The 27,136-nt window shown below is 44.8% G+C and overlaps 1 protein-coding gene across 3 annotated transcripts in view; it reads left to right on the top strand.

The window, feature by feature from the left end:
• The window catches only part of EPB41L4B (erythrocyte membrane protein band 4.1 like 4B), a 142,816-nt gene that overhangs the window by 84,485 nt on the left and 31,195 nt on the right, over positions 1–27,136 (top strand). For 2 of the 3 annotated variants that reach the window (XM_018052571.1, XM_018052572.1), the window contains exons 16-19: positions 14,935–15,149; positions 17,083–17,201; positions 23,483–23,608; positions 24,500–24,570. In XM_018052571.1, the coding sequence (XP_017908060.1) occupies positions 14,935–15,149; positions 17,083–17,201; positions 23,483–23,608; positions 24,500–24,570 (531 nt within the window). The remainder of the gene's footprint in view (positions 1–14,934; positions 15,150–17,082; positions 17,202–23,482; positions 23,609–24,499; positions 24,571–27,136) is intronic. The other variant, XM_018052570.1, reaches the window with a different exon arrangement.

The raw sequence follows: 27,136 nt of genomic DNA, 5'->3' as shown, positions 1-27,136 counted from the left end.
TTCTTCAGGCAGGAAAGAGGTTGAATATGCTCTTAGTCATGAGCTTCTGTGCAAAAGTGAACTCATGAAATATTTATTCTTTGGCCCCAGATCCTGAAATTCATCTGGAACTGCTAAAGTCCTAGATCTCCCCACAAAAGTTATAGAGCCCTTCCTCACAGCCTCCCACACTAACAATCAGATTAAGGCTTCGTAAAACTGAGCAAGCATGACATCAGGATAAAATGGATTTTCTGGTGGATGTTCGACTTGCTTACCTGCCTACAGTCATTCATTGAAACCAATGGAGAGCAGAGTCACCAAAGGAAAACTCCAGACTGACACATGGAAACAACATATCCTGCTGTAGCTTACATGGGACAGAGACCCGGTTACCACGAAACAAACCTCATCATTCCTTAAGATGTGTAATGTTTTTCTCTGCAGTGTTGCTGAGATCATAATGTAACATTAGGGACAACTGGGGAATTCGTGACTAGGGTGAAGGGAGCTGTTACGAATGGACACCTGATAAGTTACCTAGGGAGAGTCCAGTTTTAATGCACTATACCATTCATCCGACAAATATTTAGTCTGCTGCCTCCCTGTGCCAGGTACTATATGCTGCTGCTGCTGCTGCTGCTAAGTCGCTTCAGTCGTGTCCAACTCTGTGAGACCCCATAGACGGCAGCCCACCAGGCTCCCCCGTCCCTGAGATTCTCCAGGCAAGAATATTGGAGTGGGTTGCCATTTCCTTCTCCAGTGCATGAAAGTGCAAAGTGAAAGTGAAGTCGCTCAGTCGTGTCTGACTCTTAGCGACCTCATGGACTGCAGGCCACCAGGCTCCTCCATCCATAGGATTCTCCAGGCAAGAGTGTTGGAGTGGGGTGCCATTGCCTTCTCCAGGTACTGTATAGGCACTGGGAATTGCTTTTGAGAAAGACACCATCTTTGGCGCCAGGCATCTGATAAACTGGGCTGCTTTGGTGGCTCAGTGGCAGAGAATGAACCTGCAGTGCAGAAGACGTGGGTTCACTCCCTGGGTTGGGAGGATCCCTTGCCGGAGGAAATGGCAACTCACCCCACTATTCTTGCCTGGGAAATCCCATGGACAGAGGAGCCTGGCGGCCTGCAGTCCATGGGGTCACAAAGAGTTGGACACAACCGAGCAATTGAGCAGACATGCATTTAGTCAGCTATTGAAAACAAGAGCGTTCACTCTACTATGGACTCAGATATCACCTGTGTTAACACTCATTAGACAGTTCCAAGTTGATTGCCTGGAAAATGTCTTGAAAGAAATATTTACAAATTGGGGAAATTTTTTCCCTGCCACTTAGTAGTTCATATAAAAGATTAAGCCATGCAAAAAAAAAAAGTAATTTTGACTTTTTCAGACAAGAGAAAAATGAGGTAGTGGCATTGTTTCTCTCTGGTCACTTTAAAAAAAATATAACCACTAAGTTACTGTGGGAAATCATCCCTAATTAATAGACCTAATATTTGTAATGCGTCACATTTCTAAGATGTAGGCACAGTTTCCTACTGAAACCCATTACGAGAAAGGTATGGTTTTCAATTATACTCTTACCACCAAATGGTATGCTTGCACTAAATCAATAAGAACTTGCAGCAGTGTGTTGGTATAATGCCTACTCTGTTTAGTTTCTGCTAAATTAAAATGGAAATAAGTGACAGGTGTCCTGGAAACCGTGATGGGTAAATGCACCTTCTATCTCTCAGCCAGACTTGGCGGAGGTCAAATTATTTCATTAAACTGAGTTCCTAACATATAAATGCTTAATAAATCCAAAAATGCAGCATCTGGGGCTCAGAGAGGTGAAATGAGTTACTTAAGGTCACAGCTAAAGGGCAGCACAGCCAAAGCTAAGTGCCAATTAGCATCCTTTTAACGTCACAGTACTGCAGCCTTCATCATCCCCGTGGATCCACAGTCTCCTAGCACTGAGGAGAGCACAGGGCTCTACAGTCGTCGTCTGGGTTCAGATCCCAGGTCTGCCATTTACTAGCTGTGTCTCTTTGGGAGAGTTAATTAGTCTCTCTGGTCCTGTTTCCTAATCTGTAAAATAAGGATAGTAATAATTGTTCCTTATTCAAATGTTGAAAGATTAAGTAAATTAATAGATGGCACAGTGCAGGGCAATCAGAAGGTGAGCGCTTCCCCGCCTCTCCCCCAAGGGTATTTAGAGAGCATGATTAATGCACAGTCAGGAGGGAGGATTCTGGCTGATACCATCTGCTGTGATGGCGTGGTACTTGAGTGGATTCTGCTAAGAGAGTCCCAGTCAAGAGCCACGATTCCAGGCTAATGGACTGAATTATGGACCAGAAATGATGCTTGCCAGCCTTTTCTTGTCCTTGGCACCCATAGAAACTGTGTTGTTGTATAGCACACTGGGTGGGGCGGGGGAGGGGGGGTGGGGGAGCAGCTTTCCTGCTAGCTCAGCTGGTAAAGAATCCACCTGCAATGCAGGAGACCCTGGTTCGATTCCTGGGACAGGAAGATCCCCTGGAGAAAGGATAGGCTACCCACTCCAGTGTTCTTGGGCTTCCCTTGTGACCCAGATGGTAAAGAATCCACCTGCAATGCAGAGACCTGAGTTCAGTCCCTGGGTTGGGAAGATCCCCTCCTGGGTTGGGAAGATCCCCTGGAGAAGGGAGGGCGTGGCACCCACTCCAGTATTCTTGCCTGGAGAATCCCCATCAACAGAGGAGCCTGGCAGTCTATAGTCCATGGGCTCACAAAGAGTCAGATACAGCAGAGTGACTAAGCACAGCACACATAGCCACACTGGAGTAAGCAGATAAGGCTGCTTGAGGCTCCAGGCTCCCCCAGTCCTGTTCACTTGCTCCAGCAACCGAGAGAACAAATGGTTTAACCTACTTGCAACCTTCTGAACCCTATCAATCAGGATGCTCTACTGAGATATTTGTCAGCATCTCCCCAATGCTTGGGCTTCCCTTGTGGCTCAGCTGGTAAGGAATCCACCCACAGTGCGGGAGACCTGAGTTCAATCCCTGGGTTGAGAAGATTCCCTGGAGAAGGGGAAGGCTACCCACTCCAGTATTCTGGCCTGGAGAGTTCCATGGACTGTATAGTCCATGGGGTTGAAAAGAGTCAGATACAACTGAGCAACTTTCACTTCACCCTAATGCTTTAGTTCTGATTAGGAACATGGAGTTGTCCCCACTTAGGCTAAAAGTAAAACAGGTGCCAGTTTGACCCAACCAGGCTCCTCGGGAAGGTGTTTAGAGAACTGCTGTGCTGCTGTGTAGACTCCATAGAAGCTGTTCCTGCCTCCGGGAACCCTGCTGTGAGGTTGAGACATGAGCCAGCGTAGGTAAAAGAGTAACTGAGTACAGGCAGCACCCAAGGGTGAACAGGCAGCACCTAAGGGTGAACTGAGCAGCCCAGAGGAGGTACCAGAGGACCTTGGATGGAGAATGTTCATTGTGCTCTCCCAGGAGACTGCATGCTAGCATATCACCTTGGGGGACTTCTTGGCCATCCAGACACTGGCATTCAGTTGCAAGCAGAGCATCCATTGAGGCCTTGGCCTTTCTGGCTGACGATTTGGTTGTTTGGAAGGTAGAAGAAACACTGCTGGTGTTGTGTTGTTAATGTTGGGTCAGCGAGGAAGACTGGGTTGGAATGTGTGGGTGACAAGACCCTCAGAAGAAAATGATCCTGGTGTCTTAGAATCAATAATATGAAATGAGTGGAATTCAGGGTTTAATCCCCTGTGTATTCTAATCTGTAGATTAGATTTCAAAAATATCAAACAAAGGGTAGATCTAAGAGGGAATATTTTTACATTCTGAAAATGTTAAAACTGAAAATATCAGGTAATCTGAAAGAGGAAGGCATTCAGAACCCACAGTTTAAAACAGTATTTTAAAGAGAAGACAGTCAGTTCAGCTCAGTCGCTCAGTCAGGTCCGACTCTTTTTGACCCCATGTACTGCAGCACGCCAGGCTTCCCTATCCATCACCAATTCCCAGAGTTTGCCCAAACTCATATCCATTGAATCAGTGATGCCATCCAACCATCTCATCCTCTGTCATCCCTTTCTCCTTCTGCTTTCAGTCTTTCCCAGCACCAGGGTCTTTTCCAATGAGTCAGTTCTTCGCATCAGGTGACAAAGGTAGGAGAAGGTAGAACATATCAAAAACAAAGGGATGAGACCTTTTTTAAAAGGACCTCTATAGATGTGCGCTTTGGTTGGAGCAAAAAAATGAACTATTTAATAGCAGAGCCATCTTGAGGATGGTAAATGAAATTAACAGGACAGAAGAAGAGCTGCTCAACTTCTGTTTTGCTTTTCTCTTTCAACAAGGAAGCTAGTCAGTATACGAACTACAGAAGGTAAAAAGAGCAAAGAGGATGAAATTGAAGTTGAAGATAACAGTAGTCAGGAAATATTTTACTTTACAGCTAAAGTCTTTTTTAAAGTTAAAGCTTTACAGTTAAAGTCTTCAGGTTCAGGAAAAAAAAAACAATGGCCTTGAAGAAAATATGAATATGTCGTTGATGAACCTACCAGTACTCTTTGAAAAACTATAGAGTCTTGGGGAAATGCCAGAAGAATAGACAGGGAAATGTCATAGAGATTCTTGAAAACTGAATTCTAAAACCTGGAGTGATAAGTTTCATGGCAAAATCCAAGAGAGTTTGAGAACAGATTTTTTTTTAAAGCACCTTAAAGTAGTGTTCACTTAGGAACAGAGTGGATTCACTCAGATAAGTCATGCTAATCTTTCAAGATTCTTAGTAGGCTATGAGTGGAAGAACTGTCTTTAACCTAATTTACAAGACGTCACAAATCAACATTTAATATTGAAACAAGATAATCTACCCGTTTTAGAAATAAGACAAAGATGGCTGCTAATATTCAGTATCATTCAAGAGGCCTTACCAATGCAATATGCCAGGAAAGCAAAATAAAAAATAAATGCCGGGGTGGGATGGGGTGGGAAACGGGAGGTGGGAGGGAGGTTCATAGGGTGGGGATATATGTATACCAGTGGCTGATGCATGTTAATGTATGGCAGAAACCAACACAGTATTGGAAAATAATTATCCTCCAATAAAGAATAAATGCTGGAAAAGCAAAAACAAAAGGCATGTGATTATCCCTAAATACAAGCGAATTCCAATTAATGAGTGCAGCAAAGTGACCAGAGGCAGAAATAGCCTAAAGTTAGTAGTTTTATATATCTAGTAGTAAAAAAAATATTAGAAGAAATGTAATAATGAGATCCCATTTTCAACTGTGACAGAACTGATATATAGCTAGGAATGAAGTTAGTAAGATATGTTCCATACTGTTACGGAAAAAGTTTAAATTCTGACTGAAGAACATTTGAGAGGATCTGAATAAATGCTAAGAAATACCTTGTGAATTCATTCTCCCAAATTAATCCGTTATATTTAATGCTTCAAATCATAATTCCAGTGGGATTTTTTTTTTCAGTAGTAACTTGAATTGTAATCTGTAAGAGTGAATGCATGAGGATAGCCAAGACAAAAAGAAAAGTGATGTGGGAAAGGAAACAGGATTTGTCCTGTCAGATATTTAAGACTCACACGTTAAAACAAAAGTAATTAAGACAGTTTGGTGGGCCTCCCTGTTGGCTCAGTGGTAAAGAATCTGTCTGCCAGCGCAAGAGACTCGAGTTTGATCCCTGGTCTGGGAAGATCCCACATGGCGTGGAGCGACTTAGCCCCTGTGCTCCACAGCAAGAGAGGCCCCCGCAATGAGAAACCCATGTGCTGCAATGAAGAGGGCCCCCTACTCGCCACAACTAGAGAAAAGCCACACAGCAGCAAAGACCCAGCACAGCCAAAAATACATAAAACTATAAAAATATATTTTAAAAAGACAGTCTGGTGCTGGTTTAGCGATACACAAATAGATCAATTAAAAATACGAAGAATCTAGAAACAGACACGGATAGATATTGTGTCTTATCTGCCTTACAGCAGAAGTGAAGAGGATCTAAAGAGCCTCTTGATGAAGGTGAAAGAGGAGAGTGAAAAAAACTGGCTTAAAACTCAGCATTCAGAAACCTAAGATCATGCCATCCGGTCCCATCACTTCATGGCAAATAAAGGGGAAAGCAACGGAAACAGTTACAGACTTTTTTATTTTCTCGGGCTCCAAAGTCACTGCAGATGGTGACTGCAGCTGTGAAATTAAAATACGCTTGCTCCTTGGAAGAAAAGCTATGACCAACCTAGACAGAAAATTAAAAAGCAGAGACATTAGTTTGCCAACAAAGGTCTGCATAGTCATAGCTATGGTTTTTCCAGTAGTCATGTATGGATGTGAGAGTTGGACCATAAAAAAGTCTGAGCACTGAAGAACTGTTGCTTTTGAACTGTGATGTTGGAGAAGATTCTTGAGAGTTCCTTGGATTGCAAGGAGATCCAACCAGTCAATCCTAAAGAAAATCAGTCCTGAATATTCATAGGAAGAACTGATGTTGAATCTGAAGCTCCCCTACTTTGGCCACCTGATGCCAAGAGCCGACTCACTAGAAAAGACCCTGGTGCTGGAAAAGATTGGACAGGAGAAGGGGATGACAGAGGATGAGGTGGTTGGATGGCATCACCGACTCAATGGACGTGAGTTTGAGCAAGCTCCGGGAGATGGTGAAGGACAGGGAAGCCTGGCGTGCTGCAGTCTGTGGGTCACAAAGGGTCGGACACGACTGAACAGCTGACTGAACAACGACAAACCCCCTGTAAGGTGGTTGTCTCTTGAAATATTAGTCGGCTATTCTGTAATGCCCGTGACAACCGCTAAAAGAAAACAAAGTTAAACTAGTCTATGGAAACCATCTGCAAAGCACAGGGCAGTTTCCACACTGAGTTCAATGACCAATGGCATCACCTCACTAGACGCTCTTGATAACCTAGTGACAGGCATTGCTTTTATCCCCATTAAACAGACAAAGGAACTGAGACTCAAGGAAGGGACCTCCCTTGAGCATGGTCTGGGAAGCCTGGTGTGTTGCAGTCCACAGGGTCACAAAGAGTCAGACAGGACTGAGCAACTGAACAAGAAGATATTGTGTATCAGTCATGGGCAATCAGGAGAACTGAAATCACTCTAGGCTTTTCTTACAGAGGGAATTTAATACAGGGAGTTGATTACACAGGGATGAAGAACTAACTGGCTCAAGTGACCAGTGAGGCAACTCAGAAATGAACAATAATAGAACCTGTTTATTACTCCTAGAGCTGGAGAGACAAAGGGACAAAGAGAGATGGCAGTGTTCCAAAGCCTTGGAGCTGGGGCCACAGGAAGCCAGTCTAGTGGAAGCTGAAGCCCCAGGGGGCTGATAGTTACTGCTGAAAACATCCTCTGAGGAAGAGAGAAGTGAGGGAGAAAATACCTTGGCTTATTTCCTTTTCCCACCTTCCAGTTTCTGTCGGTGCTTCCCATTGGTCAAACCTACATAGAAACCAGAGGGCAGGGAAACTGGAAAATGCATTTCCTTGGAAACAGAGCCGGGCAGGGGAGAGCAGAGAATGGCTCTAAGAGGAGTCAGGAAGGGTAAGATAAGAGTAAGCTGGGGAGAGGTGCCCAACCCAGCCTGGGAAGGAGCCAGTTTAAAGAAGGATTTAGGTAGCTATTGTGAGGTAGAGGTCTCTTTTTTTTCTGAAATGTAGAACTGGATTTCTCAGCATCACTAAAGGACATGAAAACATGTGAGATGACAATCTCTGTTCCTGCCGTATCATTGAGAAGACAAGATGTGTGCACAGAGATGTCTCAGGCAGTGAGGTTCGGAGGAGGTCTTGGGATTTTCCCGATGAGTGCGTTTGGTGCCTTAAATAGAAGCCGAGGCAGATGGGAAGATGCACCAGATGGGCAGCGCTTGGGATGCTTGGCTAGTGGAGAGGTCGGAGTCCTGGATGGTGTCCCAGGCTCAGCCAGTTACCCACTGTGTGACCTGGTCACCTCACCCCTCCCCCCCCCAGGAGGCCCCCATTTCCCCTTATGTGAAATGAGGAGATTGGACTAGGGCATTGTTTGTTATCCCTGGCTGCACATTGGATTTAGAGATAGATGATGATGTAATTAGCCAGGGTAAGGATTGTACATTGATTTTTTAAAAAATATCCCTTGATTGATGTTTTTAATCGGCTTTATTAAGATATAAATTACATACTATGCAATTCACCAATTTAAAAATTGTACAATTCAGTGGTTTTAGCATTTTCACAAAGCAGTACAGTCACTACAATTTAATTTTAGAACATTTTCATTTCTCCTAAAAGAGACCCCATGCCCATTAGCAGTCATGTCTTATTTCCCCCATCCCTCCAGGCCTAGTCTACTTTCTATCTGTATGGATTTGCCTATTCTGGACATTTCATATAAACAGAATTATGTAGTATGTGGCCTTTGGGTTTTGGCTTCTGTTACTTAGCATGTTTTCAAGGTTCATACATGCCATAGCATGGGTTGATATTTCATTCTGTTTTATGGCTGAATGATATTCTATTATACAGATGTATCACATAATATTTATCTGTTCATCTGTTGATAGACATTTGGGTTGTTTCTGCTGCCGCTGCTAAGTCGCTTCAGTCGTGTCCAACTCTGTGTGACGCCATAGACGGCAGCCCACCAGGCTCCCCCATCCCTGGGATTCTCTACCTTTTGGCTGTTATGATTAGTGTTGCTATGAATGTTTATGTACAAGCCTTTACATGGACACATTTTCGTTTCTCGGGTACATAACTAGGAGTGGAATTGCTGGGTCCTATGGTAACTCAATGTTTAACCTCTCTGAGAATCTGCCAGACTGATTTTCGAAGCAGTCGTGTCATTTGGCGTTCCCCCCAGCCATGTAAGGGGTTTCCTCTAGTGCTTTCACTATTCATCCAGAATCTTAAACCACCTTAACTGGGCTTCCCTGGTGGTTCAGTTGGTAAAGAATCTGCCTGCAATGCTGGAGACCTGGGTTCGATCCCTGGTTTGGGAAGATCCCCTGGAGGAAGGCATGGTGACCCACTCCAATATTCTTGCTTGGAGAATCCCCATGGACAGAGGAGCCTGGCAGGCTGCAGTCCATGGAGCCACAAAGAGTCAGACACGACTGAGCAACTAAGCACAGTGCATATATCTGGATGATATCTGAGTGGTTCTGTTGCTACAGTTCTATGCTTTTTTATCTAAGATTAGATCCTCAGAGCTGCTTGCAAAAGCCCACATCACCCAGAACTTGACTGAGCTATAAGAGTATGTGATTGGGTCCTCTGAGCGCTTGATAATTCCCAGCCTTATTTCTGAGAGAAAGCCCTGTAAGTTTCAGCTCGAGACCCTCCCCCATCCTTGGCCCTGCACAGGTCATAATTCTGGCGATGGATTCTGGAGGATTATTTTGAACATTTATACCATTATTTTACTAAATACTATAATTATTATAATAATTAGTGTACTAATGGTACAATAATATAATAATTGTTATAATGTTACAATATTATAAATCTCTGAATAATTATCCCATTTTTCAGTACACAATGCATTTTGATTGAGTACCATGTGTTTGGTCTGCTGGGATCCCAGAGTCAGGGAGTGGGGAAGCTCTGGCAGGATCAGCCAGGGCCATAAACCATGCATCTGCAGAGCTGTGTCCACCCCTGATACAGTCAAGAACATCCCATGTGACACAGGCTCCCCCAGGAGGAATGCTCTTTTCTCTACAGTTGGAAGCACAATGAAAGTAGGGGGCTTCTCCAGAGAGAAGGGAAGAGAAGAAATTAGATCCAGTTAGGGGCTTCCCTCGGAGAAGGCAATGGCACCCCACTCCAGTACTCTTGCCTGGAAAATCCCTTGGACGGAGGAGCCTGGTAGGCTGCAGTCCATGGGGTTGCTAAGAGTCGGACATGACTGAACGACTTCACTTTCATGCATTGGAGAAGGAAATGGCAACCCACTCCAGTGTTCTTGCCTGGAGAATCCCAGGGACGGGGGAGCCTGGTGGGCTGCCGTCTATGGGGTTGCACAGAGTTGGACACGACTGAAGCGACTTAGCAGCAGCAGCAGCAGGGGCTTCCCTGGAGGCACTGTGGTAAAGAGTCCGCCTGCAATGCAGGCGATGCGGGAGACCAGGTTTTGATCCCCAGGGGTGATAAGATCCCCTGGAGGAGGGCATGGCAATCCACTCTAGTGTTCTTGCCTGAAGAATCTCATGGACAAAGGAGCCTGGCAGGCCACAGTCCATAGGGTCGCACAGAGTCAGACATGGCTGAAGTGAGTAGCACGCATGCACACACAACTTCTCTCTCACATCTACTAACAGGGCACGTTGCTTCCCTTCACTAAGCCCCAGTGTAAAAGGGGGCCACACCAGCTTCCTTGCAGGGTAACTGTCAGAGTTAACCATTAGAGCGCCTAGCATGTGCTAGGCACATAGAAGCCCCCTTCTTCCACACCAGACCCTTCTCAACTGCCAGCTCATGGAAGTGTGCACCTCTTCCATCCCCCTCTGAAAACCAAGACTTGTGACCTCCTTTCCAGAATGCCGGAAACCTGGTGAACCCCAGTCTCTGTTGACAGTGAGCATGGAGCTGGCCTCATCTCCTGGATCTCAGCCACTGGGCCCTGAGGCTCATGAGCTGCTGAGTGCTGCTGGGTGGGCGTGGCCTTCTCTGAGGTTCTGTGGACAGGGCAGGTTCAGCGGGTGCCCTTACGTCATAGCTTACATGACCATCACCCCCTGGAGTTCTGCAGGGAACAGTCCATGAGGCCAGCAGCAGTGGTTTCCTTAAAGGACCCACAACCCCACACAATGCCTCCCGGATGGTCCTCAGCGTGAATGAGCTGAGAAAGCACCCAACTCATTCCACTCCTGCTTAGGAATCTTTGCTCTTCTAGAAACTCTGACCCTGAGAGACCCATGCTGCTTCTCTGACCCTCATCTATTTCTCTTCCCATTTGTCTCTTTCTCAGCCTTCCCCGGAAGTTGTTGTAAAGTGAAAGTCACATTAAATATGCGTTATCACTCCCTGTACATATATTAATTTCTGTGTTTAACTTTTCACTTTGGGTTTCTTAGAAATAAAACACACACACACGCTTTTAACTTGGGAAGACAAGAGGATACATGATATTACTGTCTTGTTTCCAGTCCATGGCAGACATCACCAATCAATCACAGCACTCCCTCCTCCCGAGCGGGGCGCAGCTTCAGTGTCCTTTTTCATCATATGTTCCAAGCGGAGAGTGAGAGTAGGTTGGAGTGAACATGGGAGATATCTATTTATCAATTTACCATTCCTCAGAAATTCTTACTCAGAACTTACTCAAACCTCCAACCCTGAATGTACTCCGGATCTCTGCTGTAGGGCACCTTGTTCCTTGGGGATTCATTCTCACATTCAGTGTGACCGATTTGAAATTAAATCATGGTTTCTCTTCTTCAAGTAGTCCTCACTCCCAAACTCCTTTTTCCTGTTAACAGCATGCCATTTTCCTGGCCCCCCAGGCTGAAGCATTCACAGTTTTCTGACCCCTCCTCGTCTCTGTGTTCTCCCCTTCTCAAGTCCTGCCAGTGCCCTCAGCCTGTCCCTCTGGCTTTGAGTGTTTCTCTGGTTGGTTTTTGCTGCCTTGACCGTTCAGACCTTTAATAGGCGGGCAGCAGTGTGCTACTAACAGGGTGGGTGGAGGATGAGCCTCAAGTTGTGAAGCCTTCCAAGTCAAGGGCATTTTCTCTGTTCTGAGCTCCCAGCCTCTGTGCCTCCTTGAGACAGATATTATTTTCACTGTACTTGAGACATGGGAGAATAATGCCCACGAGCTCTGCTCTTCATACCCTTGTCACATCCCAGCTCCACCACTTCACTCATCCTTCCTCCCTCTCTCCCTGCTTCTTTCTTTCTCTCCCTCCTGCCTCCCCTTCTTTCCTTTCATCAAATATTTATGAAGCACCCATTATGAGCTAAGCAAAGCCTCTACATGTATAAAATGGGATGGTCAATGTAAACTATGTAACCCAGTGCCTGGGGCAGAGCAAGTACTGGATAAATGAGTTGGGGGCAAGAGTAAAGGCTGATTTTCTGGCCTTGAAATGCATCCAGAAATCACCTGACCCCCCTCATGTCACAGAGGAGGAAACTGTGGCCCAGGACAGCTGGCCAAGTTTCCTGCGCAAGGTTGGGCAGAACTAAAACGAGACGCTAGAAATTCTAGTGACACCTCAGTGTGCTTTTTTTCTGCTGCCATTGCTGCCTCCGTGAGGAGGGTGAATAGCCTTGGTTATGCTTCAGGTTGGAGAGGTGAGGCTGACTGTGACCCCAAAGACACACCCACACATTCTTACACACGCACACATTTATTTCCCTGTTGAACTGTCCTGAGCAAAATCTCTAGGAGGCAGCCAGGGTGGGCCAGAGACTAGCTCATGGAACAACATAGGGGCAAAAAAATGCGGGAAAAAAGTGCAAAAAAAAGAAGTGCAGTTTCTTCTGAAAAGCATCCTGTATCTCCAGCAGAGTCCTCCTCTGAACCTCCTCCCCCTGTGCCCCACGTGCCTGGCCTGCACACCCTGCCTGCACTTCTTCAGATATAGCCCAGAGGGCCGCCCCTCTCTTCCAGCCTCCTAGTTCGTCTAGCCCATCATAGTCTCCAGGCTATCTGTCCTCCACACAGCCCTCCGCGTGAATTTTATAAAATGGAACTCCAATCATGTCACACCTTTGCTTAAACCTTTTCCACTTCTCATTCCCACTCTAGCCATTCTGCTTTTTCAAATGTCATTCCTTTGCTCATACTGTTCCTTAGGATCCTAATAGCCATTTCCACCTTGGCACTCAGAAGACATTCCACAAAACAAATAAGCAAAAAAGCAATAAGAAAACAACACATCATCACTGATTTAGAGCACGTGGGTTATAAATGGGAGAAATCCAACTACATCAAGCATAAATAAATAAATAGGACTTATAACTAAGAAGTTCAGTGGTAGACCAGCTTCAGGCATGGCTGGAACCAGGGGATTCAGATGCTACCAGTAATGGTTATTTTTCCCCCCTCTTTTCATCTAGCTTTAACCTCTGCTCATCTCGTGTCCCTCTGTGCATTGACCACTTCCCACAGATACTTCTTTGTGTCCAGGGAATATGATCATAAGTAGCCTCAACTTATATCATCCTCATAGCCAAACCTGACTTATCTATGAGGCACAGCAGATGCAGTGCCTTGGGTTCACAATGCTTTTAGGGGCCCACAAAAATGATTTCATTTCTTTTAAAGTCAGAAGAAAAAAATGAATTATTGGTTGAAGAAAATGGTTTAATATCTGATATTAATATATTTGTTTTGTTTTAATAATATAAATGCAGTCATAAAATGTAATTTAAAAATTTTTTTCTAGAGAAGAGATGAAGGCCAAAGGGCTGAGGGCCCACAAAAGTCACAGTAAAGCCTTGTTTGACTCTTAAAAAGGAAGAAAGACCCTTTCTTTCTGTTTCTGTGTGTTAAACCTCCTGGAAAATCTGATTGTCCCTGATTGGATCATGTTCCAGAGCAAGTCCCTGGAAAGAGGGAGAGCTCTGATAGGTCCACCCTGAGGGGAATTATCAACCTCATACAAACACAAGAAATGTAGTTTCCTGTTTAAAAAAAAAAAAAAAAAAAAAAGGATTCTGTTTTAAGAAAGTCCATCAAAACTTGACTATCTCCCCCAGTGGATTCCCCTTCCCCAGTGATTCCTTGCCCACTTTTACCAGCCCCAGGAAAACTAGCTGCCTTCCCCTGTATACTCCCTCACAGCTCATTCTTGTGTGACTGTAGCTGATTAAATGACAGTTTCCTACCCTGGGGTGTGAGCTCCCTGAAGACAGAGTGAAGGAGTAAACAGCAAAAATCTGGTCTTTGGGAATGAGCACAAAAAGGGATTGGCTCTGCTTAGGGGTGTGAGGAGACCTGTAATCTGGGTCTTAAAGGCTGGAAGTCTTCCTGGAGGAAGGGGTGCTTTAGCTGAATTTGGTGATGAGGAACGACTCCAGGGAACAGAAAGAGGTGAAAGGCCCCAGGATGGGAAGAACTTGGGGGTATAGAGAAGAATATAGCCAAAGATGAGCTGCAAGGAGAATGGGATGGGATCACTGGTTGGGGAGCAGGGGGCAGGCATGAGTGATACATAAAGGAATTTGGATTTTTTCCTGCAAACCAAACTCTGAGCCTTGGTCCATGGAGGGGTGAAAGAGAGCCTAAAATTGAGTGTGAAATGTTGTGTCTGGGTGCCTTTTTCTGCAGAGAAGATCCATAGCTTTCATCAGATTTCATCTTAAGAATCACTAGCAACAGAGAGATATTCAAGCTCCCAGAGGGTGGAGTGCCACACTCTAGAGTGTAATCAGAACAGCTCTCTGACTGCTGCTTTGTGGAGATGGGCTAAAGAAGAAATAGAGACTGGAAGAGCTTTGAGAATCTGTCTCAAGAGCCTTAGGGCAATAACACCAAGTGGGGCAATTGGAATTAGAAGATGTAGCAGTAACATTTAACAGGTGCTTTCTTCATGGTGGAGTTGATGGAGAGGAGGAGAAAGTGACTCCAAGACTTCTAGTTTGTATGGTAATCTTATTATTGTAGGGTGTTTAATTATTTTTAATTTGATGATTGCCTTTGATTTACACTTCCCATTTAGATGATGTCTTTTTTAAAAAATTGAGATTTATTTCAAACTTAAGAATTTTTTTAAGGGTTAACATCTCTGACAAATACAAATTTCCACCTTCTGCTTTTCCTTTGCGTTGCCGTTGTTGCCACTGGGTCCTGTTCTGCAATAACAGCGGAACTACTTGTTGCACCTATTTCTCTTGGTTGTCAATGCTTGGAGAACATCATTTAAAGAACAGACAAGGGTATCAAGACTCTCTGCTTTTCTAAATCCTGACTTTGACACCCTCCACAGCTACCCGCTCCCTTCCCCAGGGCTCAGCAGCTCGGACCGGCTGCCTTTCCGCCTCGAGGAGAACGGGGGCACTCCGTTCACCACCAAGGCTTCGGGAAGGCACCACCATCACCACCACCAGCACCAGCACCACACGAACTATGGCCTCTCACTGACCCTGGAGAACAAGGAGGGGCTTGCCAGGTCCCCAAACTCCAGCAGTAAATCCCTTACAAGTAAGTTGGGCATAGGGGGCGAGGTGGGGGAGCGGTGCTGCAGGGCGTGGGTGGCTTTCCAAGATGCTCAAGACATCGATGCAGCTTGGAATGGTGGTAATATCTGCGCTGAGTTACCAGGTCTGGGTGAGAGCAGATAAGAGCCTTGTGCATTAGGCAGAGGTGACTTAGGGATTATGGCTTACCCGCCAACTCTAGTTTTGTTATGAGGGAGCAGATGTCTCTGCCTCATTCCACGCTGGTTCTCTGCTCCTGCTGTATCCAGCACTGGCTCAAGCTGTGGAACAGAGAGAGAGGGGAGTGAGGTGACTGAGTCTCTAATTCCCAACCCCAGGAAAGCTCATTCTGTCACATTCTGTCTCATTCTAGCCTTCTGAAAGCAAGCTGTCAAGTAGATCTAGCGCTCACTGCCAAAGTAGTCACGGAAATGGGGAATAAACGAATCAGGAAAGTTTCTAGGACCTCCTTGGAGTTCAGTGGTTAAGACTTAGCCTTCCAATGCAGGGGGTGTGGGTTGGATCCCAGTCAAGGAACTGAAATCCCACATGCCTTGCAACCAAAACACCAAAACAAAACAGAAGCAATATTGTACAAATACAATACAGACTTTAAAAATGGTCTACATCAAAAAAATCTTTTAAAAAAAGGGAAAAAAAGAAATGTTTCTAGCAATATGACAGGGTGATTTTGTATCTGTTAAAACTAATTAAAAATGTGGGCTTGGATTTTGTATGCCTGTTCTTCTCTTTTTCTAGAAAATCCTTTTTATTATATTTTGCCAAAGAATTTGTGTGTGACAGGAGGTGGGGGGAGAACTTGTTTTTTATCACATGTGGTTTGAACAAGTGCCAAGATAGAGGTGAGAATCAAGAGGCTTCGAATCTAGTTCTCATGGTTGAGCCAAGTCCCCTCTTGGATCCAGGGTTTTCTCAACTATGGAATGGCGTGGAGGGTATTGAGATGATGGCCAAGGGCATCTTACAGGTCTGATATTTCATGAGTCTGTGGCTGGTGAAAAGGATGAGCCACTGAGCCTTCACCTGTAGACTGTGAATAGCAATTCTGGGTTGGCTGAGCTAGAAATGGTAACTCATCGTCCACTTTGGTTTTGAAAAATTGATCCTATCCTCACTATCCAGGCCAGAATATTGGAGTGCATAGCCATTCCCTTCTCCAGGGGCTCTTCCCAACCTAGCAATCAAACCCAGGTCTCTCGCATTGCAGGCAGATTCTTTACCAATTGAGCCACCAGGGAAGCCCCCATATACAATTAAATAAACCTTTGGTCACTCGTATTTGGAATATCTGTACAGGTGTCTGTCTCCCAAATGGACTAGAATTGTGTCTCATTCATCTCCTTATTCCAGCTTCCCAGATCCCAGTTGCTATCAATGCCTGGCACCAACTTTAATATGTAATGAATACCAAATGTTTAATGAATATTTAATGTACCCACGGATAAAAACAAGCTAGTGGGAGGAGTGGTGGTGAACTAATCCAACATACAATGAATTTGATTTTAGAAATATAACATGGTTTTTAAGAGCACATTCATCTGCCTGTTAGCCTGAACACTAATCTTTCCAATGTGCATAGTGCTTTTCCATTCATAAAGCATTTGCACATGAATTACCTCACTTAATAATCACAGCAACCCTGCAAGGTAAGTAATTTTGTTTTCATTTGAAAATGGCTCAGAGGCTCGGAGAGGTAAAGTAATCTTCCCCGGGTCACCCAGCTCACATATGGGGGACTTAGGCCTTGAAACTTTGACCTTAAAATGTTCCCACATCCCACCTGCTAGTACATGCTGAGAGATTCAAGCTGCCAGACGAGGAACCAGGCAGCAAGGCTCTGAGGGTTGGTCTCTGGCAAGTGTCTTGCATCACCTATATCTCTCTGCCCTTTCAACCTTTCCCTACTCACTTTACAGAACTGAGTCCGGGAACACCTGCCCTTTTCAGCGAAGCCGCTGCCCATCTAAAGAAGCTGGAACTGGAAACTGTGAAGCCTGCTGGACCCTGGCCTGCTCTGCACATCAATATAAATAAGGTGCCAAGGACCAGAGCTGGGTGATGCACGTGGACCTGGGGTTCACTCACACCTCTCATTATGACCCCGCCTGCCTCTCAAACTATGTGCCTTTGTCTTGGAGGGATTTCTACTCTAGCGCTCGTGACATTTCTGCTCAGGCATGTCTCTTAGGAGCTGAAATTCACTTATATTCTTTAGGGGTGGATTACAGCAGTAGGGGCTGCCTCTGGTGCTGAGCCCCTCAGCCGGGATCTGTTCATGGTCCTCTCCATCCTTCTAACTGAAGTTCCTCCAGGGAAGCCTCCACATTTACCTCTTTCCGGTTTTACTCCTTGGTATTAGTCTGCGTGGGCTGCTATCACAGATTGCCATAGACCAGGTGGCTTAAATAGCAGACATTTATTTCTCATTGATCTGAAGTTTGGGAAGTCCAAGGTCAAGGTGTGGATGATTTGGTTCCCTGGTGAGAGCTCTCTCTCTTCCTGGCTGGGAGCCAGTTGCCTTCTCACTGCCAGAAGAGAGGGCTCTTTCTTCCTCTTCTTATAAAGCCATTAATCCTGTCATGAGGGTCCCACCCACGTGATTTTATCTCAGTCTAAGTACTACTTCTCAAAGGCCCCGTGCCCAGATCCCATCACAAGGATTGTTAGGCCTTCAACATAAATTTGGGGAGAACACAGTTCAGTCCATAACACCCTCTGTCTCTCTCCGACAACACCTGGCACTTCATAGATATTCAGTGACTGTTTGCTAAAGGAAGGAAGGGAAGGATTCGAGTGGGGAGGGAGGGGCACTTCCCTGGCTGTCCAGTGGTTAGAGCTCCACACTTCCATGGGGCATGGGTTCAATCCCTGGACAGGGAACTAAGATCCCACATGCTGCGTGGTGCAGCCAAAAAATAAAAGGCTGGTTTAAGTATTTTTAAAAAAATCAAAAAATAAAAAAGTAGGGAGGGAGGTCTTGAGGAAGGGCCTGGGCAAAAACCAAGTTCCCTTTTGGCTAGACCTGTTCTTATATCCAAATGGGCAGCCTTATAAAAACCAAGTTATATCTTAGACCTGTAGAAAGCCAGTGCTGGATTCAATCTATCATTTACTTCAACCTTTTCAACATCTCAGACCCGAGGAAGGGACCTGGCATTCTTGAAGTCAGAGAGCGGCTGAATCCTTGGACCTCTGACTCCCAGTGCAGTGCCCTTTGCAGTCCCACATGCTTCTTCAGTTTCTACCCTAGGGTCGCTCGCCTTAGGCTCTAGTGCTATTTCGGCCTGATACTTTGGAGGAGAGGCTGTCCTGTGCGTTGCACGATGTTTTGCAGCACCCCTGGCCTCTACCCTCTAGGTGCTGGTAGCATCCCCCTATCCTGGCATGACAACCAAAATTGTCTCTAGACATTGCCAAATGTCCCCTGAAGGGCAAAATTGCCCCTGGTTGAGATCCACTGTTGCATACACTTTTTAAAATCTCTATAGGAATAGTCTTCTTTACTCATGGATCGTTTTTTCTAACCCCAGTGCCTAGCTTTGCCTCTTTGTAAGAGGGAGTTAACAATTTGGAATTAATTAACAATATCCCTTTAATTATTAATTAAATTATTTTAAAATTATAATTGATAGTTATATTAATTGAATTATACATTAAATTATTAATTACCAACATCACTTTGCTGACAAAGGTCCATATAGTCAAAGCTGTGGTTTTTCCAATAGTCATGTATGGATGTGAGAGTTGGACCATAAAGAAGGCTGAGCACCAAAGAATTGATGCTTTCGAACTATGGTGCTGGAGAAGACTCTTGAGAGTCCCTTGGACTACATAGAGATAAAACTAGTCAATCCTAAAGGAAATCAATCCTGAATATTCACTGGAAGTACTGATGCTGAAGCTCCAATGCTTTGGCCACTGCTGCAAAGAGTCAACTCATTGGGAAAGACCCTGATGCTGGAAAAGATTTAAGACAGGAGGAGAAGGAGGTGACAGGATGAGATGTTTGGATGGCATCTCTGACTCAGACATGCGTTTGGGCAAACTCTAGGAGATAGTGAAGGACAAAGCCTGATGTGCTGCAGTCCATGGGGTCACTAAGAGTAGGACATGACTTAGCAACTGAACAATAACAAACTGTTAATTAATTATTTGGAAGATCTGGCCTGGAAAGCTCCCCTTCCTTACCCAAGTTGATGAACATGGGAACATTAGACTTCCTCTCTGGGCTGTTCCTCCACCCTAGACATCCCTCTAGTCTACACTAGACTTCCACAGTTTCTCAGAAGACCCTCCATCCCCTTGCACCCACCACAGTAGGGAAGCCTCAGGTCCCTCTGATCACTCTTGAGCCCCAACTTCAAGATCTTGTTCACCTACTTTTTCTTCAGTACTACCCTCAATGATAGTCGGTTGGAAAAATAATTCTTCCTGCAGGATGGCACTTATATTCATTCAACCAATACATCTTTATTGAGCAGGCTTGTGCTAGCTGTTTGGAGTCAGCCTAATGGATTATGTGCCTGGGATTGGTCTTCTTTCTCTTAGTCTCCAGGTTTCAACTTTTCTTCTGCACTCCACACAATAAATCATTTTAACAGGGGCTTACCTGGAGCTTGGTAAAGTCAAAAATATTTTGCAGGAAAGTAGAGCATACAGTAGCAGAGAACTCACAAGTTGTTTGTAATTTGTAGTTGCTGTGAATCTTGGTGGGACATGAACAATCGTGGCTTGCTCTGGGTTAAGGTGTAGCTGAGGCAGCTGTGAGTTATTGAGCACTTGCCATGCACTTGGGGCTTCCCTGGTGGCTCAGATGGTAAAGAATCTGCCTGCAAGGTGGGAGACCCTGGTTTGATCCCTGGGTCAGGAAGATCCCCAGGAGAAGGGAATGGCTACCCACTCCAGTATTCTGGCCTGAAGAATTCCATGGACAGAGGAGCCTGGTGGGCTACAGTCCATGGGGTTGAAAAGAGTTGGACACGACTGAACGACTAACTTTCACTACTCCCATGCACTCAAGCAATAATGCCCCTCTTTTCTCCTTCATGTGAAGAAATGGATCAGTGAGCATGGAGAAGAGAATTATGCCAGATAACCATGACTTTGTCCTAACACATAGGCAAGTATATGACTTCACACTATGATTCCTTATCATTAATAAAAACAATTCTTGCAACAGGCATCATAAATTATTATGATACCACAACTGGGAACCAATGGTTCTGATGGCTTTTAAGGTTTTTTTCAGTCTCAAGAATCCTCTGATTCTTCTAAGGTTTGGATATGTTAATGGTGAGAAAACATTCTGATTGCCCATTTCCAAAGGTGCACCCAAAATTGTCACAGACATTTGAATTTCATCAGATTTGAAACATATACACAATTTGTATCAGTAGTTGAAAACTGCATCTGATCACTTCTTTATCCCTGAATGACATCCTTAAACAGAAGGGCTATTTACAATGACAATTATATCAAAGTCCAATTATCATTCATCTGTGTGTTTTGAAATCTGAATTTCCATATTGAATGATACAACCTCTTTTTACAATTCAAACTGAATGTAAAATACAAAATATGGTTACACAAAAGAGAGAAAGCACAACATTCTTGGAGCCATCCTCCTGACTGGAATTATAGTCTTGCTGTAATTCAGATGTTTACCCCTCATAGAGATGCCTTTTATGCAAACATAAATGCAATGATGATACTCAAGTTTTCCAAAATTTATATTGGTTTTCACCTGAGTCAAGTCATAGAGCTGAACAGTAGCTCCTGCCTGGTCAGATAGAGCAAGAATAAGCCAGCTTGATGGAGAAGGCAATGGCACCCCACTCCAGTACTCTTGCCTGGAAAATTCCATGGACGGAGGAGCCTGGTAGGCTGCAGTCCATGGGGTCTCTAAGAGTCGGACATGACTGAGCGACTTCAGTCTCACTTTTCACTTTCACGCATTGGAGAAGGAAATGGCAGCCCAGTCCAGTGTTCTTGCCTGGAGAATCCCAGGGATGGGGGAGCCTGTTGGGCTGCCATCTATGGGGTCGCACAGAGTTGGATACAACTGAAGTGACTTAGCAGCAGCAAGCCAGCTTGAATTTTCTATCCAAAAAGCAGTACAGAATTGCTAAATTCAAGGGGGAAATCAATGCTAAATTCTCACTGATTTCTTATTTTAGCAGCATTCTGTTTTCTTTTCAAAGTGGGTCTTTGGTCATTACTGTCAGTATAGCTATATCCCCTTAAGCAATCGTCAAAAACCTCGAATGGGCTTTAGGACCAGTTCAATTCTTGTATTCCAGCATATCATTCCAAAAAATCAAATCTAATTAAAAATTAACTCTTCATACACCTGTGAAAACCTCGTGGTTCAGTTTAGTTCAGTTCAGTCGCTCAGTCGTGTCTGACTCTTTGCGACCCCATGAATCGCAGCATGCCAGGCCTCCCTGTCCATCACCAACTCCCAGAGTTCACTCAAACTCATGTCCATCCAGTCAGTGATGCCATCTAGCCATCTCATCCTCTGTTGTCCCTTTCTCCTCCTGCCCCCAATCCTTCCCAGCATCAGAATCTTTTCCAATGAGTCAACTCTTCGCATGAGGTGGCTAAAGTATTGGAGTTTCAGCTTCAGCATCAGTCCTCCCAATGAACACCCAGGACTGATCTCCTTTAGGATGGACTGGTTCGATCTCCTTTCAGTCCAAGGGACTCTCAAGAGTCTTCTCCAACACCACAGTTCAAAAGCATCAATTCTTCGGCACTCAGCTTTCTTCACAGTCCCAACTCTCACATCCATACATGACCACTGGAAAAACCAGAGCCTTGACTAGAAGGACCTTTGTTGGCAAAGTAATGTCTCTGCATTTCAATATTCTATCTAGGTTGGTCATAACTTTCCTTCCAAGGAGTAAGCGTCTTTTAATTTCATGGCTGCAGTCACCATTTGCAGTGATTTTGGAGCCCCCCAAAATAAAGTCTGACACTGTTTCCACTGTTTCCCCATCTATCTGCCATGAAGTGATGGGACCAGATGCCATGATCTTCGTTTTCTGAATGTTGAGCTTTAGGCCAACTTTTTCACTCTCCTCTTTCACTTTCACCAAGAGGTTTTTTAGTTCCTCTTCACTTTCTGCCATAAGGGTGGTGTCATCTGCATATCTGAGGTTATTGATATTTCTCCCAGCAATCTTGATTCCAGTTTGTGCTTCTTCCAGCCCAGTGTTTCTCATGATGTACTCTGCATATACATTAAATAAGCAGGGTGACAATATACAGCCTTGACGGACTCCTTTTCCTATTTGGAACCAGTCTGTTGTTCCCTGTCCAGTTCTAACTGTTGCCTCCTGACCTGCATATAGGTTTCTCAAGAGGCAGGTCAGATGGTCTGGTATTCCCATCTCTTTCAGAATTGTCCACAGTTTATTGTGATCCACTCAGTCAAAGGCTTTGGCATAGTCAATAAAGTAGAAAGAGATGTTTTTTTGGAACTCTCTTGCTTTTTCCATGATCCAGCAGATGTTGGCAATTTGATCTCTGGTTCCTCTGCCTTTTCTAAAACCAGCTTGAACATCTGGAAGTTCACGGTTCATGTATTGCTGAAGCCTGGCTTGGAGAATTTTGAGCATTACTTTGCTAGCATGTGAGATGAATGCAATTGTGTGATATATTCTTTGGCATTGCCTTTCTTTAAAAAATGGCAAAAAAAAAAAAAGAAAGGTAGTACTAGATTATTGACATCTGAGACACTCTACAGTGAGGCAACAGATACAGATTTCTTATTGAGAATCAGAGTTTTCAGCAAGATTATTGTAAAAATACAAACGACCCTTGAACTAACAAGTCACAGAAGATCCCCTGGAGAAGAAAATGACGACCTGCTCCAGTGTTCTTGCCTGGGAAATCCCATGCATAGAGGAGCCTCGTAGGCTACAGACCATGGGATCACAAAGAGTCAGACACAACTGAGCAACTGAACACACACACACTCACACACACACTACCTGTCACAGTATGTGACTCAGAGTTTGAGTCCTGGTTCTGCCACGGGCTCTGGCTGCGTGAATCTGAAAGAGTCTCCTGGACCTTCCCAGTCCTGTGACTCGTGAGCTTCCTACCTCTTCCTCTCCCTGCTTCACATGAGAAGGAGAGGATGTGCTTGTGACTCCTTGGCAAATAGTGAAAGCACTGGTACAAGCATAAGGAGTTGCTGACACACTTGTCTCTGTGTTATTTGCACTGATGATTGTTGGGGAGGATTAATGTTTGTGTTTCTTTAGTTCTTTGTTTACCATTTGTTACATGCATTTTGGTTCATCTCAGGCCGAAGAGAAAAAAGTTCCTGAGAAGACTCTTCAGACTCCACTTTTGCCATCCCCCGTGGCTGATCACGTCAAGTGTAACATTCTGAAGGCCCAGCTGGAGAACGCGTCCCGAGTGAGTGCCCAGGTGCGTGCCAGCAAGCCTTTGATTTTCTGTCGCGAGGTTTCATCAGTGACGTGTACAAGAGGTGCTCTGGGACTGCTGTGTCAGTCGGGTCCAGCCAGGACATAGGAACCACACCTGTTATGTGAACAGAGCTTTTAATATAAAGAGTTATTAACCAGTGTAGTTATTGGGTTGGCCAAAAAGTTCATTTGGGTTTTTCATAACATCTTAGAGCAAAACCTGAAGGAACGTTTTGGCCAAAGCCCAGTAATATTTGGGGAAGTGAAAGGGCCAGCTCTGTACCCCGTGGAGGGTCTGAGGGCCGCTGGCTGCTAAATCTCCTGTTGATCTCCAGTGTGAGCTCAGCCGGCCTGGCTGGCTGAGTGGGTGTCCTTCCATCCACACACTTCTTTGTGGGACTCACTAGACGGAGGAGGACGAGGCTTCTTTCAAAATCATATGATGTGACTCCTCCCAGGCTTGTCTCACTGATGTGAAAGATTCTAAACTCTTTTGAAGGCTCTAAGTGCTATGTAAGCATGGAGCTGCTTATTATTCCTGACCTAAAAATGTGAGGTAGGGAATTAAACTGTGGGTTTGACTTTTCCTACACCATCCTTTTCTCATTCAGTCCTGAGCTGGCACATAGCAGGTACTCAATAAGAGTGTGAATGCAAGCATTGATTGTATTTGAATGATTAAGTGTTAATCCCCAGATGGGGAATGACTCAAGAAAATATCTTTTTGTTAAATAAACACCGGAAAAAAAACAACTGGTTATTCACTGAGTACCTGATGATCTACCTCTTTGATACACCTTCACATTTCTATAGTCCTTTGAATGTAGGACACTTGGGAACATTTTTGCGTGCCAAGATATTAAGTTTTGACTAACCTGCCTGTTTTCTCTAGCAGGTTGGAAAAGAGGAATCACCGTTTGTAAATATTAATAAGAAATCCACTCTTCAGGACGCTAATGTAAGGTCTGTTGCTTCTTGTTTGAATGGGGAAACAATAGTACCATCAACATTATTCTCAAAACGTTACTCATGAGGGCATTTGATAATCAAGTAGAAGGCAATGGCACCCCACTTCAGTACTTTTGCTTGGAAAATCCCATGGACGGAGGAGCCTGGTGGGCTGCAGTCCATGGGGTCACTGAGAGTTGGACACGACTCAGTGACTTCATTTTCACTTTTCACTTTCATGCATCGGAGAAGGAAATGGCAACCCACTCCAGTGTTCTTGCCTGGAGAATCCCAGGGATGGGGGAGCCTGGTGGGCTGCCGTCTATGGGGTCACACAGTCGGACACGACTGAAACAACGCAGCAGCAGAGAAGAAAAAGAAAACTGAGAGAATGTGAGCCTGAAGAGAGCGAGAAAAAGACTGTCTCAACTTCCTTTATGTCTCAAAAATGCCACTTACTCTGTTTTAATATTTCTACCTGCTGTATTAGCGAGTCACTTTGAGTTGCTTCTCAGGCACGTTGACGTGACCATGTCAGTTCCCTGTTTAAAGTCAGGGTGGAGTCCCGACTCCTCAACAGAGCAGAGGGAGCCCTTCGTGACCTGGCTTCTGCTCACTGTCTCAGCTCAGTTCAGTACTCGTCCCTTGGTCCATTATCTGAGCCCCTGGAAGTACTAGAGTCACAGATGTTCTTTAAAACCTCCAGACCACCACCAACCCGAACCCAGAGAAAAACCTTTCTTTCCTAATCTCATAGAAAGTAGACACTCTTCACCTCTCTGTGAATAACTAGCTATAGATCATGGCAGCCCCATGGACACCTTGGCAGTCTGCTAACACTGGTGGGGTCTCCCTAGGATAAAGCTTCCTGAAATGTGTCCAAGGAACACTACATCAGTATCTTGTTAAAACCCAAAACTGCAGTCCTCCTCCAGACATTTCAGATCCTTTGGTGGGAGGTAGGGCCGTTTTGGTGAGGGTAGGGGTGTTGTAGTGGGGAAAGGCCAGAAACAAGAATTTCAAAAAAACACCTTATGTAATCTAAGAAACACTACCCTGGGAAATTCTTATACTTGATGCTGAAAATAAAAATGAATATTTCTCTATGTTATCTTATGATGCCTAGTCCATTTTCTTGGTATAAATTTGTCTTACTCCAGAGACAAATACCCGGCTGTCTCTTGGACTTTTTGAAGCCTTAATTCGTCTCTTCCAACCCTACCCTGCTGCCCATTTCATCAGTTTTCCTATCTTGGTTAATGTCATTGTGTGTGTGCACGTGTACGCAGTTGCTTCAGTCATGTCCGAGTCTTTGCAACCCTATGGACTGTAGCCATCAGACTCCTCAGTCCATGGGATTCTCCAGGCAAGAATATTGGAGTGGATTTCCATTCCCTCCTCTGGGGGATCTTCCTGACCCAGGGATCGAACCCATATCTCCTGCATCCCCTGCATAGCAGGCAGATTTGTTACCAATGAGCTACCAGGGAAGCCCCAAAGTCATTGTTACCTACCTGTTATTCAGACCTGATGCCTGGGAGTCCTTGACTTTCTCCTATTCATGCCCTCATCTAATTGGTCACCAAATCCTGCCAATTTGACTTTCATATTGTCTCCCATGTCCATCCCCTCCTTATCATGACCCTCTTCCCAACCTACCCCCAGCCCGTACCATTTCCCATCCTGGATAACCACTACTACAGTTTTCTAAGATGCTCCATCTGGCCTGTCCTCACCAGCATCCTTTGTTGCTCTAAGGGCCTTTCTAAAATGCAAGTCTGAGCATGCCACTCCCTTGCCCCAAACCTTCAGTGACTGCCTTTGCCTTTATATGAACAACTCAGCTTGAGGCACCTCATGCAGGGGCCCCTGGTTTCCCCTCTAGTCACAAGCCCCTGATCTTCCCCTGGAACTTTACCTTGTTGTTGTTCAGTTGCTAAGTTGTGTCTGACTCTTTGCGACCCCGTGGACTAGCACACCAGGCTTCCCTGTCCCTCACTGTCTCCCGGTGCTTGCTTGGATTCATGTCCATTGAATCAGTGATGCTGACTCTGCCTTACCCATCAGCAGATCTGGGTCTCCACTCTGTCTCCCACCTTGGAAGTCTTCCCTCCGTCTGGTTAAGTCTAAACCCCTCCTTGAAGCTTTCCAAACACCACCCATTCCACCCCAGCAGAGTAATGTGCTCCCCTGAGTTCTTCCAGGGACTGCGTTCAGTTGCCTCTGGGGGGCCAGCTTGAGGAAGTCATGAACCTAGAATACGTTGACTCTATTTCATGTTTGCTCATTTATGTTTCTTTAACATTTATTGCCGCATACCTATCACCACCAAATTAGGCACTCAGCAGAAGGGAAGATGGAGGCCCAGACGAGTTAACTGACTTACTAGAAGTCTCTTGCTGAGAATCTCAGTTTGTTTTGATGTCTATTGGTCCCAGAAAGTAATTACTGGGTTTTATTTAAGTGAAATCACTCAATCATGAAAATGTGTCAAAACTTTTCCTTAAAATCAGTTAGGAGTAAGCCCATTGGTTAACTGCATTGTTTTCTAATATAAAAATGAAACTTAATTTTTAACATT

The sequence above is a fragment of the Capra hircus genome, chromosome 8 (assembly GCF_001704415.2).
Source record: "Capra hircus breed San Clemente chromosome 8, ASM170441v1, whole genome shotgun sequence".
Classification (NCBI taxonomy): domain Eukaryota; kingdom Metazoa; phylum Chordata; class Mammalia; order Artiodactyla; family Bovidae; genus Capra; species Capra hircus.
This window is presented reverse-complemented; position numbering and strand designations above follow the sequence as displayed.